Source organism: Spea bombifrons, chromosome 6, assembly GCF_027358695.1.
Source record: "Spea bombifrons isolate aSpeBom1 chromosome 6, aSpeBom1.2.pri, whole genome shotgun sequence".
NCBI lineage: Eukaryota > Metazoa > Chordata > Amphibia > Anura > Pelobatidae > Spea > Spea bombifrons.
This window is the reverse complement of record NC_071092.1, coordinates 41,396,969-41,415,215: the sequence shown is the minus strand read 5'-3', so window position 1 is coordinate 41,415,215 and position 18,247 is coordinate 41,396,969. Positions and strand designations below refer to the sequence as shown.

At 34.7% G+C, this 18,247-nt stretch overlaps 1 protein-coding gene across 1 annotated transcript; it reads left to right on the top strand.

The window, feature by feature from the left end:
- The first annotated feature begins 3,844 nt into the window (after positions 1-3,844).
- Positions 3,845-5,236, top strand: FOXE3 (forkhead box E3). Its single transcript, XM_053468867.1, has one exon. It carries the CDS (start codon positions 3,951-3,953, stop codon positions 5,175-5,177), a length of 1,227 nt encoding a protein of 408 aa, XP_053324842.1. The 5' UTR covers positions 3,845-3,950; the 3' UTR covers positions 5,178-5,236.
- The last annotated feature ends 13,011 nt before the right edge of the window (positions 5,237-18,247 follow it).

Sequence of the window (18,247 nt, the reverse complement as noted above, 5' to 3'; positions counted from 1 at the left end):
TACAGCAAACATGTTTTTTTTTTTTGTAGAACACTTTTTTTCTACAACAGAGACCACCCATTATAGATCAGATCACAAGTCAAAACCCTCATAAAATGACAACACATTTTCTCATATAACTTAATAGTTCATATAACTAGTCATATAGAATTGTGCCAGTTCTGTTAATAACTTTCAGGAACACTGGGTGATAGACGGAAAAGGTCTCAGGCCAATCTCCGGTCGTAATCTGGGAATGAAGTGCCACCAAAATACCAATTTGATCTTCATGTGTCCTGTTTTGGTGCATAAGAAGCTAGATTGGTTGAAGGTTGTCTCTTCAATGAAGCAAAATCTCAGTGACCCAGAATGGAAAAGTCTTCCGGCAGGAGACAATATCTGAATACTTTTTAAAATGTAACATTACTGCCAGAGGGCCGTGTAATTAGTCACACTGCTCATGTCCTTGTCACTCAAGGCTTAACCTGATTAAAAGGAAAAAAGTTTTACAAAAATGATTCCTTATGTTACCTGTTCTACATAAATATTTGCCATGAATCACTAATATGTACAACACAATTTTTAATATTTCAATACAATGTGTCCATTATCAAATATATGATTCAAGAAGTAGAACCTTGCCCAGCTCCAACGAACCTACCTTGAAAACAGTCCATTGGTATGAAGGTAAGGGGCAGTTACACCAATGTGAGGGACCCAGGGCCCTTCCAGAGGCTGGGCCCCATACATCTGTACTGGCTGTGGCAAGAAGGATCAGAACAAAGGTAAATTGTCCAGAATATTGGTGGTGGAAGAATTGCCAAGATGGCAATTGTTCATCATTCAGGGCAGAAAGGCCTCTTATTATCTTTCAATCCCCTAACAAAAATTATGGGCCACTTACAAAAACAAACTCACCCAACCCCTGTACAGTTTTTCTTGTTTGGTTTTAATTCTGTTTCTTAGGTCAGTTCGTTGCAGAACGCAACAATAATTTACATGCAAGGCATTAGATGAAAGGTTTTAAGAGTGAATTTTATAAATAGGAAGTTCAATAAGGTTCAAGAGGGAAATGTTACAGTTGAGGGGAGAGACCAGAGAAAGGGGCTATGATTTAGTATTTGTGAAAGTAAAACTTAAAGTAGATTGGAAAAAAAGCAACAAATGCACAAATAGAAATGGTGTTTAGGAAGTCCGGAATATATTCAAGTTTTATCCATAAATAACTAAAACTGGTGCAGCATCAGGGATAATAGACCATATAGTTTAATTACACAGTTTTCATATTTACGGGATTAAGATCTTAACACCAAATGGTTGGCTGGTCAAGGAGGTCCTTCTGCCTGTTTTATTTGGCAAGATGGATGGCTTCATAAGTAAGCAGTGAGTAGCCAGTCACAATCCTTCATCATACAGAAGACTAATGGAGGCAACCAGAGAATAAGAACATGCCACCAAGTGGGATACCTGTTGACAGACCCCAGTAATGATATCCCACCACTGTCACATCTAGAAAGTCTAAGCCTCTGATGGGTGGGTTCTGATTTGAGCCCAATTGGTTTCAGGCTATTGTCCTGGGTCCCATCATGCACCCCCATAAGGTTTTTAATATACACTGCAGTGGATCCATTTTTTATTTTGACATGTTTTCAAAAAATGGCATTGCTGTGCATTTGACAATTTACACACTTCTTAATTGTTTCTCAAAATCTGTGAGTGACTCCTTTACATTCTCTTATTAAGTATATTAACAGTACCTAACTGGAATACAGTGGAATATCCCTACCGTATGGTGTTATATTACATAATGTACATTATGTTATATTACATAATGTACATATTTACACATCATATTATTTAACCAATTTTAAAACTAGACTTGAAATCTAAATTATGATGAATGGATTTTAAATAAATAAATAAGAAAGACAATTGGCTGAAATTATGGACATTAAATTGTGTGTGTGTGTGTGGGGGGGTTCTAAATGTGATTATACCCCCTCTGTTTAATTGACTTCATGTTTCAAGAAAAAAACTTTAATCCTGATTTATGAAAGTTCTGAACCAGTTTGAACTTCAAGTGAAAATCATTTGGCACATGACCTGCCACCAAACAGTGTGAAAACAGAATTATTCCTACCTGAGCACCTCATTTTCTACTATGCCTTTAAGAGTTCTGGAGTTAAATATTATATACAGCCACTAGAAGCTAGAAGAAAACACTAGAACAAAAACAAAGGGGTTAACTGCAAAGAAGAAAAGACAATTTTTAAGACCATTATATTATTTTGCCATTTTTTTAGTGAATTATTAGTTTTTTATTATTAGAAAATTATGTGTAGTCATTTAATAACTGCCAGACATTTTAGAGATTGTATGATTTCCTTTACTCAGATGTATGTATATGCATATATTAATTGAATTTTGTTTAATTTGGATATTAAAAAAAAACTCTAAATACCAGATGAGTATTATTGGAATTCAATTACAAAAGTCATCTCTGAAAAAGCCAAGCACATCAATTCTGTGAACTACAGCTCTCACCATGCATAGCCAGCCTTTTAGCAAACTGAGTGTGATGTAACTTGTAGACAAAAAGCTGTTTATCTCTTTTTAAAACACAAAAGAGATAAATCTATATAAAATGTGACATCTCAAAGATTTGGTTTTTTTCAGGAAAAAAATATTTAACCCTAAATTTGGCAGAGTACTCTGTGAACAGTATAAATGGTGTTGACAAGAATTCATTTAAACCCCCTTAATTAGCGTTATTTTCACGCTTCTAAAACCAGAATCCGTAATCCAGCAATCAGAATCTATTACTCACAGTAATCTACTTGATCCCAGTGACAGATAAGAAAACACAATTTACGGTAATATTTAGCGCTAAACGAACATGCTGAAACATTTTTTATATCTATCACAATGTTTATCGAATAATGAATATTTTTTTTAATTATTAATTTCATACATTATTATATCACAAGAACTTTTCAATGGTTAATGTGTACCAATAATAAAATAATAATTATGAATTCTCCAAAACAATTGTTTCTATAATGAAAAAATATCCTTGCATTTCTTAAACATTAATATTGAGAAAATATTTAACTATATATTGTATCTTTCTATAGATCAGCACAATATAAAAAAGTTATTTAAAAGACATAAAAAAATGATTGTTTGACAAATGTCCTCATATAGTTTCTATGTTCTATATTTAGGACTCTCGGCACAACCTGAACATTTGGGTATTACTCTAGATACATACACACCAGTTAGTAGGTATCTAGTACAGAAAGGGTTACAATTCAGCAAAAAGTAAGATGGGTGAATTTAAAAATACCAATGATTATCATTAGGAGAAATAATACGTTGCCTATTAAACAGAAAATAAAAGAACAGCTATAGAGTTCCTGAAATAATTAAACTGTCTCTTAAAAATCGTGTTTTTGCCAAAATGAGAAGAAATCCTTATTCAGGTAGTGTTGGAGACTCTGAGTCTCTGTCATAAAAACAAAAGGCCCAACGAACTGATTCTTCATCTTCATCTTGGTCATATTTTAGGTAGAAAAATGATACTAGTCCCAACCATGCCACCCTATCTATGAGACATAAGTTTCCCAACTTTCCATTCCTCAAACAGCTTGGCCACAAAGGTCCATGTCAACTGCTCCCTAGAACCCCAAGACCCCTATTGCGCTGCAGAACTCTCACCAGGGTGGGTGTGATGAAAAAAATTCAGGTTTGTGTGGCTGGGTCTTATCTGTGCAGAGTTAAGAGCCAGGCTATTGAGAGACTAATACCATGGGTGGGAATTGTAATTAAGGGCTTTGACACTGGAATGGGAAACTGGGAGGCGCCAGGCTATTACCTCTCTGCTATATAAGACAGGTTGGACTGCAGCACCTGGTCTGTCTGGATAGATCCCAAATGACATTTTCTAAGGGGAATCTGAGAGCTTTTTGTTTATGAATCTGGCAAATTTCTCCTATTATTCAGGCATGTGCACCATGACTGCAGATTCACAGCAATCCCCCTCTGAAGCATCAAGTCCAATGGGGACATCCCCCAACATGTCTATGGAGTCCCCAGGGTCCATCAGAGTGAAGGAAGGGGTCTCCATCAAGTCTGAGCCCAAAGCGATCTGTAGCCCAGAGGAAGAGGTTAGTACGGGACAGCTGGAGGAGCATACCCAGACTCCAGGTGGGAGAAGGAGAAAGCGTCCAGTCCAACGTGGGAAGCCCCCGTACAGTTACATAGCTCTCATTGCTATGGCCATAGCCAATTCTCCAGAGAGGAAGCTGACACTTGGTGGCATCTATAAGTTCATAATGGAAAGGTTTCCTTTCTACAGAGAGAACTCAAAAAAATGGCAAAACTCCATCAGGCACAACCTCACCCTCAATGACTGCTTTGTCAAAATCCCCAGGGAACCAGGACACCCTGGCAAGGGTAACTACTGGACCTTGGACCCAGCAGCAGAGGACATGTTTGACAATGGCAGCTTCCTAAGGAGGAGAAAGCGATTCAAGAGGACAGATATAACCACTTACCCGGGATACATGCAGAACAGCAGCGCCTTCACCCCTACCCCAGCTGGCAGACCAACTTACCCCAACAGCATTTACTCCAGCGTCGGGTCTGGATACAACCATCAGATACATACACAGTCCCACCACCCAAGCATGGTTCATCACTACCAGGTCCCTGGAGGATCTGGCCAAGGTCAGCACAGGATGTTCAGTATAGACAGCCTGATAAGCCAGCAGTCTGTAATGCAACCATCCCCTGGATCAGAACTGAATCATCACTCACTGGGCTTAAATGGGGACATTGGGACCATGACCAGCAGCTGTTCTGTAGCAGACCTTTCTTGCTTTCAAGCTCAATCTATCAGCCCAAATGGAGCAGGAGCCCTAATCAACAGACCGTCTAATGCCATTTCTTCTAACCTGATTTACAACTATTCATCATCCCCTCCTCACCTGTCAGTGCCCCAGGCCGGCTACTCCCCCAATAACTCCCAGATATATGGTACCTCCAACAGACTGTCTATAAGATCTGGACCCTGCATAGATCATACAGACCAGCTCTTGAACTTGCCAGGCTCTCAGGTGAATGGGGTATGCCAGTATAATAACAACTCCTATATGAGACAGGGCAGTTTTGCCTCTGGACTTGAAAGATACATGTAGCTAAAACATGTAGAATTAGAGACTTTTGATTCAAAAATGTGTCATTCCATTAAATCTTCCATACATTCCAGGTCTGTGTATAAGAAATTGTTGTTTTTGTTATTATTATTATGATGTAATTTAATGCACTGGATATCTGAATACACAACCAGTATGAGACATTAATATGACCTTCGCTGGGCACAGGAGTGACTCAGGCATCCTGGAAACTCGTCTGGCACACAAAGGGTGGATATCTGTTCCCGTAAAATGTTCTTCAATTCTTTGCTTCTGACAATTTTATGTTTTTATCATTCAGTATTTGAAACAAGTAGTATCCATGTAACAAGTGTCAGAAGATACAAATAAACTTTATGTCCAGAAAAATACTTTCTATAAGTTTCGGTGATTTAACATCCGTGAAACACCGTTTCCAAAACCGAATTGCAATTACACGTACTTTGACAGTCAAGCGACAAAGGGGTTAAATATTATACTTCCGAATTTTTTTCCCAACAGATTTCTTATGTATGGACAAGAATAATAATAATGTTTTTTCTTAAATACTTTGAATCTGAAAAATACAATTTTAACGCCATGCATCATTTTTTGTACATGTAAGCTAGACATAAATTAAGCAAATTATATGCAATGACCATAAACCATATGATCCCAGAAAAAAAAGTCTAAATAATTAATTCTGTAGTTCTTAATTTAGTAAATTTATGAACACCCCAAACACATACAAATGTATTGGGCAACAAATGCACGTATTCATCAGAAAAAGGGTTGGAAAATTACAAGAGGGTCCCTTGATTTGTTACGAACAATGGATTGATTTACTGCCAATATGATCTCTTAGATACTAAACTTTTTAACAGCAAGTCAAGAATCATGGAGTGTAATGATTACTAAAATCACTGTCCATATACAGAGATTAAAACTGACTGAAGGAATTCCTCCCTTGCAATTAAATACAAATGTATATTTATCTTCCTTGTAATGATTTTACTGACAATGACCCAAATCCGTTGTCTAGTTGTCTACTGTTTCAGTTGTTTGATATTTTCAAAATGTTATTGATAATAATACCTCTCACTGAACATACCAATTCTCTCCTTCTCTCTTTCTCCTTCTCTATCTCCCTCTCTTTCTTTGTCCCTGTCTCTATTTCTTTCTTACTCTTTCTTTCTTTTTTTACTTAATTCTTCCTTCTTTCTTGCTACATAACTTTCACACTTATATATTATTATTATTATTATTATTATTATTATTATTATTATTATTATTATCTTTTATTTATACAGCACCAACAATTTACCCAAACTTCTTACAATACATATATTCAAGGAGTATGACAAGGCTAGAATTAACAGACTAAGATTAATCGATGCATTTATGGTTAACATATACATATCAATATACAGTTCTGCCCATGTATAGCGTGTGTTTGTAGAGACAGAGACATTCATACAATACACATATAGAACAAAAAGTAATCTCACTTAATGTTCATACTAAATGGCTTTATAACTTTATAATAATGTGTCACTTATTTCTCCCCTCCAATTAAAAAACAAATCAGATGTCCTGATGTTCATACACTCATCAGAAGTTTAACTATGATTTTTAGACATACATGTTGAACATGCAACAGTATATCAATTATTATAGATTTATTACAGTGTGTGTAATTGGGTAACATGTAAACTATGTGTTCCTTGGGACATACCTAAAAATGAGACAAATCTCTATGTATTCTTCCTATATATCAATGAAATATAAATATTTTGGTTTTGACTTTATTCTGGCATTGTAGCCAAATAGAAATACAGATGACCATTTTTTGTATGGGATCAGATAACAGATTCATTATCTAGCCTTCTCCCACCTTCATTCACAGCCTCCTGAGAGTTCTCTCCCCTAATTAAATCCATCTAACTGATGCACTCTGATATCATCAAGGATTAAAGGGTTTGGGCCATTATCATGCAGTTCTTAATTGTTCCAATTAGTAGCTATTTGTTGCAGGAGCTAAATCAAGGTAGAGCCCCCCACCCCAGGCCTTATTTTTAAATAAGAGAACAATTAGAAATCTCCCGTTTGAGAGGTTGGGGAATATTAGTGGCATTCTTGGTAAAGTAAGAACAAGGTAGGGTGATTAGATTACTTGTTAAATTGATAAATCGTGTGAATGGTCCCATGTCGAGCTGTTTTGACCATCATGGACGCTTGCGTAAAATGGTCCCATGGCGAGCTGTTTTGACCATCAAGGACACTTGTGTAAAATGCATAGGCTGTATGTGACAACAAACATTATAGCTAGGTTACTAGACCTCACATTCAGTCAGGGAGGCTTGGATAAAATCGCATCTTGCCAGTAAAGAACGTATGCGATACCTGTAAGAGCACTAGTTGCAAACTCAGAGGAGAACCCACACGGCAATTGATGAAACGACCATACTGCTATATGCAATATTCATTGAATTAAGAAATTAAAGGTAAGCTTCAGCCCTTTTTTAGGAGAAATGAATGTATTTTACCGCACGAAAATCGGAGCAGGCATTCTTTAGTTATTGGATTTAGAAAACAAGACTTCTGACTCCTCCCCCAGCTGCTTCTACTGAAAGCAGGAAGTGTTCCTTGGTACATTTCCTGCACATGCTCAGTAGCAAAGTTAATTACTATCTGCTACTTATGCCATTGCTATATTTGTTTAATCTTTAATCTTTAAGTTAGTCATATTTATATTTTCTAGGTGAGAATTGACAGACTAAGACAAACCGATACATTAGGTGGAGAGAGCCCTGCTTGCAAGCTTACAATCTTGAGACAAAATAGATGCATGGCCTTTTCCGCCACTGGCGTACCGATGCATCTTTAATGCATCTAAAAGTTGCCTTGAAAAGTTTGAGGTACTTGAACAGCCTGAACATCTGTGCCAATGTGATTTTTTATTCTTCTAATACAATTTAATTTAATTCAGTCCATTTGTATTCAGCTTCTGTAAGAAGATGCGAGCTTTTTGATAAATATCCAGTTATGAGAGCACTCAAACTAACCCAAACCGCCATTAACACATTAACACACCGACCAACAACCAAAGCAACACACTGAAAAAAAATTGTTACTGTACAGTTATTATGTGGTTATGAACAATATGGAAACTCTGTTATTCTGAATAAGCAGACCCTGCACTTTTTTTTATTAATTATTTTTTGTATGTAATTATGACATTTGTTTAGGGTCAAATCCACTGCTTGTGAGAGTTTGGCTCATAGAAAAGAAACAAACGTGAAAATGTTTATTGTAAAATGTATCTGTAAACCCTTCTTGTTACTACAACTTATTGAGACACAATATCTCTCATCCACTGGACAAATCAAAGCCTTCAAGGCAACCATTATGGTGTTCCACTGCCCCCTACTGGTTATTGGTTTAATTTCAGTTACCGTACTTTTGCCACAGGAAGTAGTTTTCTGAAAAGGTGTTTTGTATCACTTGTTATTTTGGATTTTGTGGCAAGTACCTGACTTGTTTTTCCCCAGAACTCCTCCTATTGAAACATTTTTAAAACGATTAGAAGAGTAAGGGTTCCCAGTACGTTTGTCATTATCCAATGTTTAACATCTTGGCATCTTGGGTGCAAGATTAGAAAAGTACAGGCCCTCCTCTTTAGTGAATAGACCAGATCCTGCAATCTCACTACTACCCACTTGGTTATAAGACGAGTCCTTAATTGCAAATTATCCTCTAGATTGTAAGCTTGTGAGCCGGGCCCTCTTTACCTAATGTGTCGGTTTGTCTTAGTCTGTCTATTCTAGCTTCCTTGAATATATGTAATGTAAGAAGCACTTCAGAATTGTTGGTAATATATAAATAATAATAATAATAATAGTAATAATAGTAATAATAATTTTAATGTTTAGACATCAGGATTTACCAACTATTATTTGGTTCCATTTTCACAAACCTAATATATATTTAATACATACATTTACATTTAATACATAAAATAATCATATTCACATGAAACCAAGATTATTGAATGAAATATATTTTAAGCTATAGAAACAAACATTTTTGAAAATATTTAATTTAGATAATAAATTTGTTTGAACTTGAATGCTGTCCTGTACATGTTGTCAACTGCAAACATGTAGGCTCGTTTGAGCAGGGCCTGCCTCATCTTTTGTTTCTGTAATTCCAAGTTGTTATAATACACACTCCTTATCTTGTCATCCCATTGTACAGCGTTGCAGAATGTGATGGCGCTATACAAATCAATAAATAATAATAGTGAATCCCTGTGAATTTACAGTGTGCCAGTTAACACATTACTTAGCTGTTCAATATTGTACAACATGCACCCTGCCATTATTCTGGGAATGGAGAAGGTTTTAAAATGTTAACCCTATAAGTGCACAATCAACTTCCCTGTCCCTTCTCTGTCTGTGTGATTTACAAACCTTACACCTTTTTTGTACTTAGTAAAATGTGTTAAACTGGTTCAAACAGAATAATGCATAAAACTAAGAGGTTCCCTGTATTATTATTATTGCAGGACTTCTTACAATACATACAGTCAAAGGATCTGACAAAACTAGAACTGATAGACTAAGACAAAACCAATACGTTAGGTAAAGAGGACCATGCTTGCAAGCTTCTATAAATTGATATAAATTAAATATATATAATTATATATATTTAAATATCTGCATATAAATATTTTCTTAAAATTGGAGAAATAGAAAATAATGATCAAACACTGATATGTCTAATAATGGAATAATTGTGCATAAATATATATCATTCCATTCCATATAAATTATATGTACATTAAGACCTTATCTACCAGACATATTGTTCAATAAACACACACAAATTATTTTTCATAACCACTAGATGGCGCACTCAGGCGCTTTTAAAGTCCCCCTGTCTCTTTTCATAGCTCATGTAAGTAACGCACCTTCTCTGTTTGTCAGGTCTTCCATTTAAACCATGAAACATATAAATTCTACACCCTAAAGGTTAGTCTTTACAGGGTTTAATAACACAAAAAACAACCAAATCTTGGGAGATCTCATATGTGAAATGACATTTACTGGGTTAGAGTTGTCATATCCTATTAGGTTTACATGCAGCCCCCTCTTTGACCAATAACAGTGTGTACAGAAGAATTTATACACTAAATAAACTTAATTAGGTTAGATTATGAAATTTGCATTCTTCTGGCCGAGACATGTCTAAAAATAAATCACGCGAGGGAACAGTATTGGTCCTAGTTAAAGGCACTGTTCCACCTACTCTGCTGACTTTAACACATCTGTAGCTAAAACCACCATTAGATATACTTCTGTTAAATACCCAAACCCTTTCAAAATGTTGCCCCTTCCATAACACTTAATTGCCATGTGACACAAAAATGCATCTATTGTTTGTCATCAAAACAAAAAAAAAATCTTAAACGTAATAAGAAAAAATAATAAGGAAACGATGGATCTGTTAAGGTTTATTTGCTTCCTTTCCTGGGAAAATGTGGTCACCCTGGTGTATGGATCAGGTTCACTTTAAAATACTGTATCCTTTCATTATGTTTTCTTCCAAAAACAAACTGGCAAAAAAACATTAATATCAAAACTCCACGTATAACAAATGTTACAACATTTAAGTATTGATTACTTCAATAAGGAGAAGAAAACCTATTCCAGCTCCCATGGTTTGATACTCAGCCCTAGATGTGATCAGGTACTATATTTCATAATAACTTAATTTGAGTGAGAGCAGCTGTCTTATAAGTGTAAGAAATTCTCCCTATCAAGTTTTACTTTCATAATAATAATATTTCATACCTCAGAGTGGATAGATCTTGTCTTCAATGATGGAGTGTCTCTTTATTTCTCCTCTCCAACTGGGGAAGTCTGCATTACCTGAATCTTCTTTTTTCCCTACCTTTCCATAACCAGTTAACAGGACAAAAAGTATTATTAACCTAATACACTGCATTTGCAGCCTCTATCTCTACTGCAATGCTAGCTCACAAATAATTCTATCCATATACCCCTCTCCTCTTGTCAGGATTTACTGTACTTTTTCTGAAAGCCCTGATGTATATATATATACATCTGCTTCATTAAACCTGTAACCATTTTATTTTTAAGCACAGGCATGAAACAAGGTGTCCATGACCTCAATATTATGAGGTTCCTTCAGAATGCCAGTTATGCCCCCTACCCATTCAGGAACTCAACCCATCTTCTGTCCTTCACACTCTGTCCACATCTATCTTTGAATCCCCTTTGCTTCACCAATCACCTACTTTTTGCTCCATTTCCTTATTACAATCATACAGGGAACCAATGGGATTTTTATCATAGGTATAGAGATAGGCAGTGCAATGAATTTATCAAGGGTTGTTAACCCAACTGTAAAGTGCTTAATTAAACAAAAAAAATCTGCTCAGTCACAGGTTGGATCTGGTGATTTACAAAACCCTAGAGATCACTTTCTATATTTCTAAAAGCAGCACTTACCATTATTATTTATTGATTTATGTAGCACCATCATGTTCTGCAGTGCTGTACAAAAGGTAAACACAGGATATTCCGTGGATAATATAACAATATGGTAAGGACTTACAGAAATAAAAGCTAATGAGGGGCCTGCTCAAACTAGTTTACAGAAGAACCTTTGTCTTGGGCATATGACCTGTGACTGTTTTAGTTCATACATGACAGAGCCTATATGAAGCTTTAACAAACTTTAATGACCCGATCCATATGCAGATCCACACTATATACATGATAAAGATACTATTCACATATTTTATATATCCCATAAACACACATTGTAAGCCCACTCACAGATCATTAATATCACTATTTGTTATGAATGCAAACAGTAGTGAGCTTCTCTTGCAAGAAGAGCTGGGCAGGCCCTTTCAGATGCATACTTAGACCTTCTTGTAGGAGAAGTTGGAAGGGGTTTGCCATCTTAGGTGCAAAGAGACCACAAAGTCTTTTGGTCACTGCTCCCATTAACAGTTACAAAGCACCAGGCAGGGATTTTGCTAATATGACACTTTATGACCATCTTTACATGGGACCCCAAACCTTAAACACTCATTTCCAACAATGGCAGCTATATGTGTCATAAGGGCCCTATAAGAGGCTCATCTTTGGGGAAAAGAATAATAAACAATGCCATTACTCAAACCAAGGGACGTAATACTTATATTCACAGGTTATTAAAAAATACTCATAGACAGTTAATATTTTTGTCTGTCATAATGGGGTTCTCAGCAGCTGCTTGTTTGGTATCTAACCTCTGCTTGCTTAATGTTGGTGCACTGACTGAGCCTTGATTCCTTAACCAAAGCAGTCTTTTGATGCCCTTGAAATATATGACATAGTAAATTAGAGCAGATCATTTACTAAACGGATGACATATATCGTCACAATAATTAATTAAAACAAGGTGTTCACATTTTTAGCATTTTTTATGCGGTTCCTTAAAACATACAATATATATATATATATATATATATATATATATATATATATATATATATATATATATATATATATATATATATATAATAAAATATTATATTATAAATAAATATATTAATCTTATCTTAACATTGTACAAACGGTGAATACAATATTCAACTGTTTCATTCTCTCATTGTTTTAAATACATGAATTTGCTTACTTGTATGATTAATTTTGTTCTGTTAATCTAACACTCACTAATGACCCAATCTAAAAACGAAACATATTTCCCCAAGAAGAATGCAGGATGCATAAATCGTAAAACTTTGTTTTATTAAAGTCAATATTCCAACATCTAGCATTATATGAAATATGCTATGGGTATGTATGTATATGTGTGTGTTATGGGGAGCTGTGATCTTGCTGAAATGAAATCCCATTAAAAGCCTTGCATAAATCTCTTTATTTCCTATAGCAGGTGTGAGGTAATGCTATATCAATGCCTAATATACTTAAAATCCAATAAAAATCCACCTGTAAACTGCAGATGGGAATTAACAAAATTGCGTTGTTCTTCCCCAAAACGCCTGTCTCGATATTTAAACATTTTGTTAACCCTTTGGATACATAAGATGGATGCAGCATTTGTTTTATTAATATTTTTTTTTTGATTTTTCTCAACTTTTGTTAAAAGACAATGAAAAATCGGTTTACTTCGTTTTGTAAATCGCATGAGAGTAAATACTGGCAAAGTAGCATGACAGGGGGATACGTATTGCGACAATACTTTGAGTAATCAAATATTCATCAGGGACATTTAATAGCAATTTCATGTGTGTGGTCGAAAAGCAATTGCTCACAGCTGCTCAAATAATTCTCTTACATTTCGATTTATGCAGAACTATTATTTTACTTTAATAAAATTAAATTGTTTGCATTCATATTTTCTTCCCATATTATATTTCCTTTGAATGTTGATGCAGGAACCGTGTTAAATCTCTGTATAAAAGATGTAAAGAATATCTGGATTTAAGACACATAAGTCACTTAGACTTGGATCTGTCCAAATGCACGTTGCTGGATTATAGGATAATAATTTAAAAGTATCCAGCTGTTTTGATAACTCAATGTAAATATTAATTATGTGAGTCTATTAAGATTGGATGTTCAATAATAACGTTTATTTGATTTAAATTAGACATAAAAACACACACAAGCAAAAAACCAAAATCTAGTATTTTAGTAAGTACAATTCTAATATATATATATATATATATATATATATATATATATATATATATATATATATATATATATATATATATATATATATATGCACCGTATATATGTATTTTATTTAAAAAAATATATTTTTCGTATTTAAAATCTCCAGTCTATTCTGAAATAATAGTTTGTTGTACAATTGTACAATTTTAAAAGCCAGCAATTTTTTTTTTTTTACAAAATTAAATATATTTTTACATTTTTCAAATTCCCAATCTAGTCTGATAAACATGTATGCTATTTGAATTATACGGATTACGAATTATTTCGATCATTTGTAGCACCTCAATAGATCTCTATAGTCTGTAGAATATATTAGTTGTACATTATTTTGCCCCTAAATTAGCTTTGGGAGGTTTTCACAATGCGTATAGGTACCTTCCAAACACATACATATACGCACAAGTAGATAAATGTAGCTTGTAGGGCAAACTGGTAACATTTGCGTGTTTGTCCAATTTGTCTAGTTTTGTGAGCTCAGAGAACAATGTAAATACTTAAATGTGTGGAAAAGAATACACTTTCAATAAAATAAATTGGAATTTAATTAATTTTTTATATTTATGAGGTGAGAGAAGAAATACTGGCACCAGCATCACCAATAAAATACTAAACCTGTGGAAAAGGTTAAATTAACATTTGCACCTATAGAGCTTCACATTTTGGACTTACTTGTAAGGAGCAGGTAATGTTTGTCTTAACGAGTCTTATAGAAGAAGCGATTATTAAAATCCAGTTTACTGTGCGGCTAAATACTTAATGTTGATTTAATGGTTACAGAGGGTCAGGTGTAAAAATAAGCCAATATGACTTCATTATTAACCCTTTATGCTCTGTTGATGGTTTGTGTTTCCCTTTTTTTGCATCGGCTTTGGCAAAACTTAAATTCACCAGGGTTTTTCATCAAATTAGCAATGGTGTCAACAGGCATCACATTAGCAAGAATGGGGGTTACTGAGGGCAATATTAGGAGGCAGCAGCTGTCTTGACCCTTGTTGGTTGATATTAGGAGTAGCAGCACCTCTCACACCTGTTTCAGCACAGCAATAAAATTCAATGTATCCTGGAGTTTCTCACACCATGGGATGTTTGTATGACCAGACTGTCGCATGGTGCCCTCCATCCCCCATCTAATAGCACCCCAATCCCCCATACTCTGCGAAGGGGTCTGAGAGGGAAAGAGACAAATGTAGGTACACAGTCGACCAATACATCATGGTTTTTTTTTTTTTTTTTTTCCACAGTCATTTGTAAAATGTTGACAAGTTGTTCACAGGTTGTAAACCCTGATGACAAGTTAAGGCTACAATCCTAGAGAGAAAATAACCCTAAAACACAACAAAAACATGTAACAAAAGATCATCCACTCTGAGGTGCAGGAGCCAATACATTTTAGCAAAAAAAAAAAGTACTGCTCCACTATCTTCCCATTAAGGAACTATCAGAAAATTATAAAGCTATTGCATTCCTGAAGTTCAAATATTCACAAGTGAGGAAAACATTATAAGTGTATCTTCACAGATATTTAAGTTTAAAAAATCAGTCTTATTGCAACTAGATATTTTAAGAATGTGTTCTTTAAGTCTCAGTTTTTCTACCCCCCCACCTTAAATCCCTACATTCACTGATGTACTCATGGTGTATGGACAGCTTCCGATTGTATTATTCATTATATTATTATTATTATTACCACTACTACATAGTTTAGCTCTCCTGAACAAATGCAATACAGTTAACTAATGGGTTTTGTTGGTTGAACAAAAATGTATTTGCTTTTGTTTGTTTTTTTTTTGTTGTTTGCATCTTTAAAATGTCACCATCGACTTCAGAGCTGCCCTTATATGCAAATTATTGATGATATGCAAATCAAGATCTCTTTGTCTCAGTGGCATCTGTTGTGGAGCATACCACCATGCTAGAAGGTAAATATACCCCACAGTGGGATACCCAACTCAAATGACAGTGAAAAAATATTTAGAAAATACAATGCATGCAATTAAGTAACACAACTGTGTTCCAGATTCTATTAAAGATTAAACTATCATGTTTTCACTTATATTTCTACAGCAGCCAATGGGAAATTAACATCTGCCAGAGATAAATATGTATGTAGTAATTGTTTTGTAGATTATAATAATACATTTATTTTTATTAACCTCTTAAAATCAATACACCAATTTTCAAGTGGATTCCCAAAGAAAAGTCCTGTAGATACATGCAACTCAATCACACAAACACTTAAAGTTTAAATACCATGATCTGTGTTATAAAACTGGCAGACCTTTTGTATGTTACAGTATAGAAATGAAAGAGTTAATGTTTCCTTGCATTTGTGCGTACGCTGCCAGCATTATTACACATTAAACAATTATTTTGATTAAACATAGGGTTTTGTGACCCTCTATAACATTAATGGTACAATACACCAAGGCCTTTCTAAAGCTGGGGGAAGTTGTCTTTTAAATTGGATTTTTAAACAAAAGGTGAAATTAATATGTGGTTCTGGACAGGTGACTCCGTGCATGTAGAGAAGACCAGAGTTGCTTCCTATGTTCACACAAGAATCAGCTCCCCCAAGACACAGGCCTCTGCTGGGAATCTCCACCCTGATCAAGAAAATATTGATCAATCCCTGGGCTTGTTGACAAATTCTACTATTTAAAAATGTATGTATTTATAGGAAAGCACACTCTTTCTCTCTCTCTGTCTCTCTCTACGTGTATCAACATAATAAGAAATGTCTGTATGCGTGTGTATATATATATATATATATATATATATATATATATATATATATATATATATATATACCAGCGTGCAGTTCCAGCATGCAGTTCCAAATATTAGGCTTTACATTGTGAAGATGCGCTTTAGAAGGGGCTCCCCAGTGTTAGGTTTGTAAGCATCTGTGCGTCAATAGCAGGGATCCTTTCTGCTCTATATGTGTGGCCGTTGTCCTCCTGTGTTATTTGTCTCTACTCCTAACATGCATTGTGTAATCAATTTAAAAAATCATCATTTATCATATGTAAAATTTACCTAATTTAGTTTGGTGACCCAAAACACTTCACACTGCGGTTGAAAGGTTATTTTAAATTTTTGCCTAAATTCTATGCTGTTTGACCTTCTATCTGAGCCAGTCCTTCGCCATGTTCACATTTTCTTCAAATCGGTTAAAGCTGTTACAGTATAATTCACCGCATAAGATGGTGTTTTGATATTACTTTATTCTCAGTTTTTATACCATGCCTAACACTGATGTACGGGATATACAGAATACGGGATATACAGATCTAATTGTATATTGAAATATTGAGTAATTGAGATTCTAGAACATCGCAGGGTCTTATAGTAAATAACGCATGGCACTTGTTCTCACACACACACACACACACGTATATATATATATATATATATATATATATATATATATATATATATATATATATATATATATATATATATACACACACACACACACACATACTTGAGCATCGTTTGGTATAAGACCCTGCGATGTTCCAGAATGTTAATTTCTAAAGTATGACTGGGAAATCTACATTTAGTATATATACATATATATATATATATATATATATATATATATATATATTAAAAACAATAATATACATATATAATAATACATGTCATTGTATATAACTGAGAAGTCCAGAAAACGAAACTCTAAACACACCGAAAATGCTAATTCATTAAAAGGGCATTTTTTTAAATTATTTCTAGGAACATGTCCTTTGCATGTTTGTAGTTTCTAAAGTGTGATTATTGAACATACAGTCCACATACATACAGTCCACAATGTATAGATAAATGTATAGATAAATTGGGAGGGTAACGACACAAACATAAGAGAGCCAAGCAATACTTTTCCATGGAAAAACATTTTTTTTATTCCACAATGTACATTAGGCAACACATTAAATTAAATGGCAGCACTGTTGATAGCGAACCTTCTTAATAATGTAATGGGTTAATATCACAGTGCATGGAAATGTATTAAAAAACCCAATAGAAATTAAGAAAAAATATATTTTTTATAAAATGATATTATTCTTCATACAAACCCCTTCGGTTTTTTGCGTATCCTACTTTCTGCCCCCCGTAGGGAAATACACCGGTGGAGATGTGATTGGGAACATTCGAAAGATAGAATCAAAGTAGACAAGGTTGGGGGGGAGTGTGTGGGGGGATGACGTCTGTGTCACATGATAGGGTGGGTGGTATATATCGTGAGTGAGAGCTGGGGAGGGCTGCAATATCAGACTGAAGTCGGTGAGAAGTGCTGCTTCTTTTTGG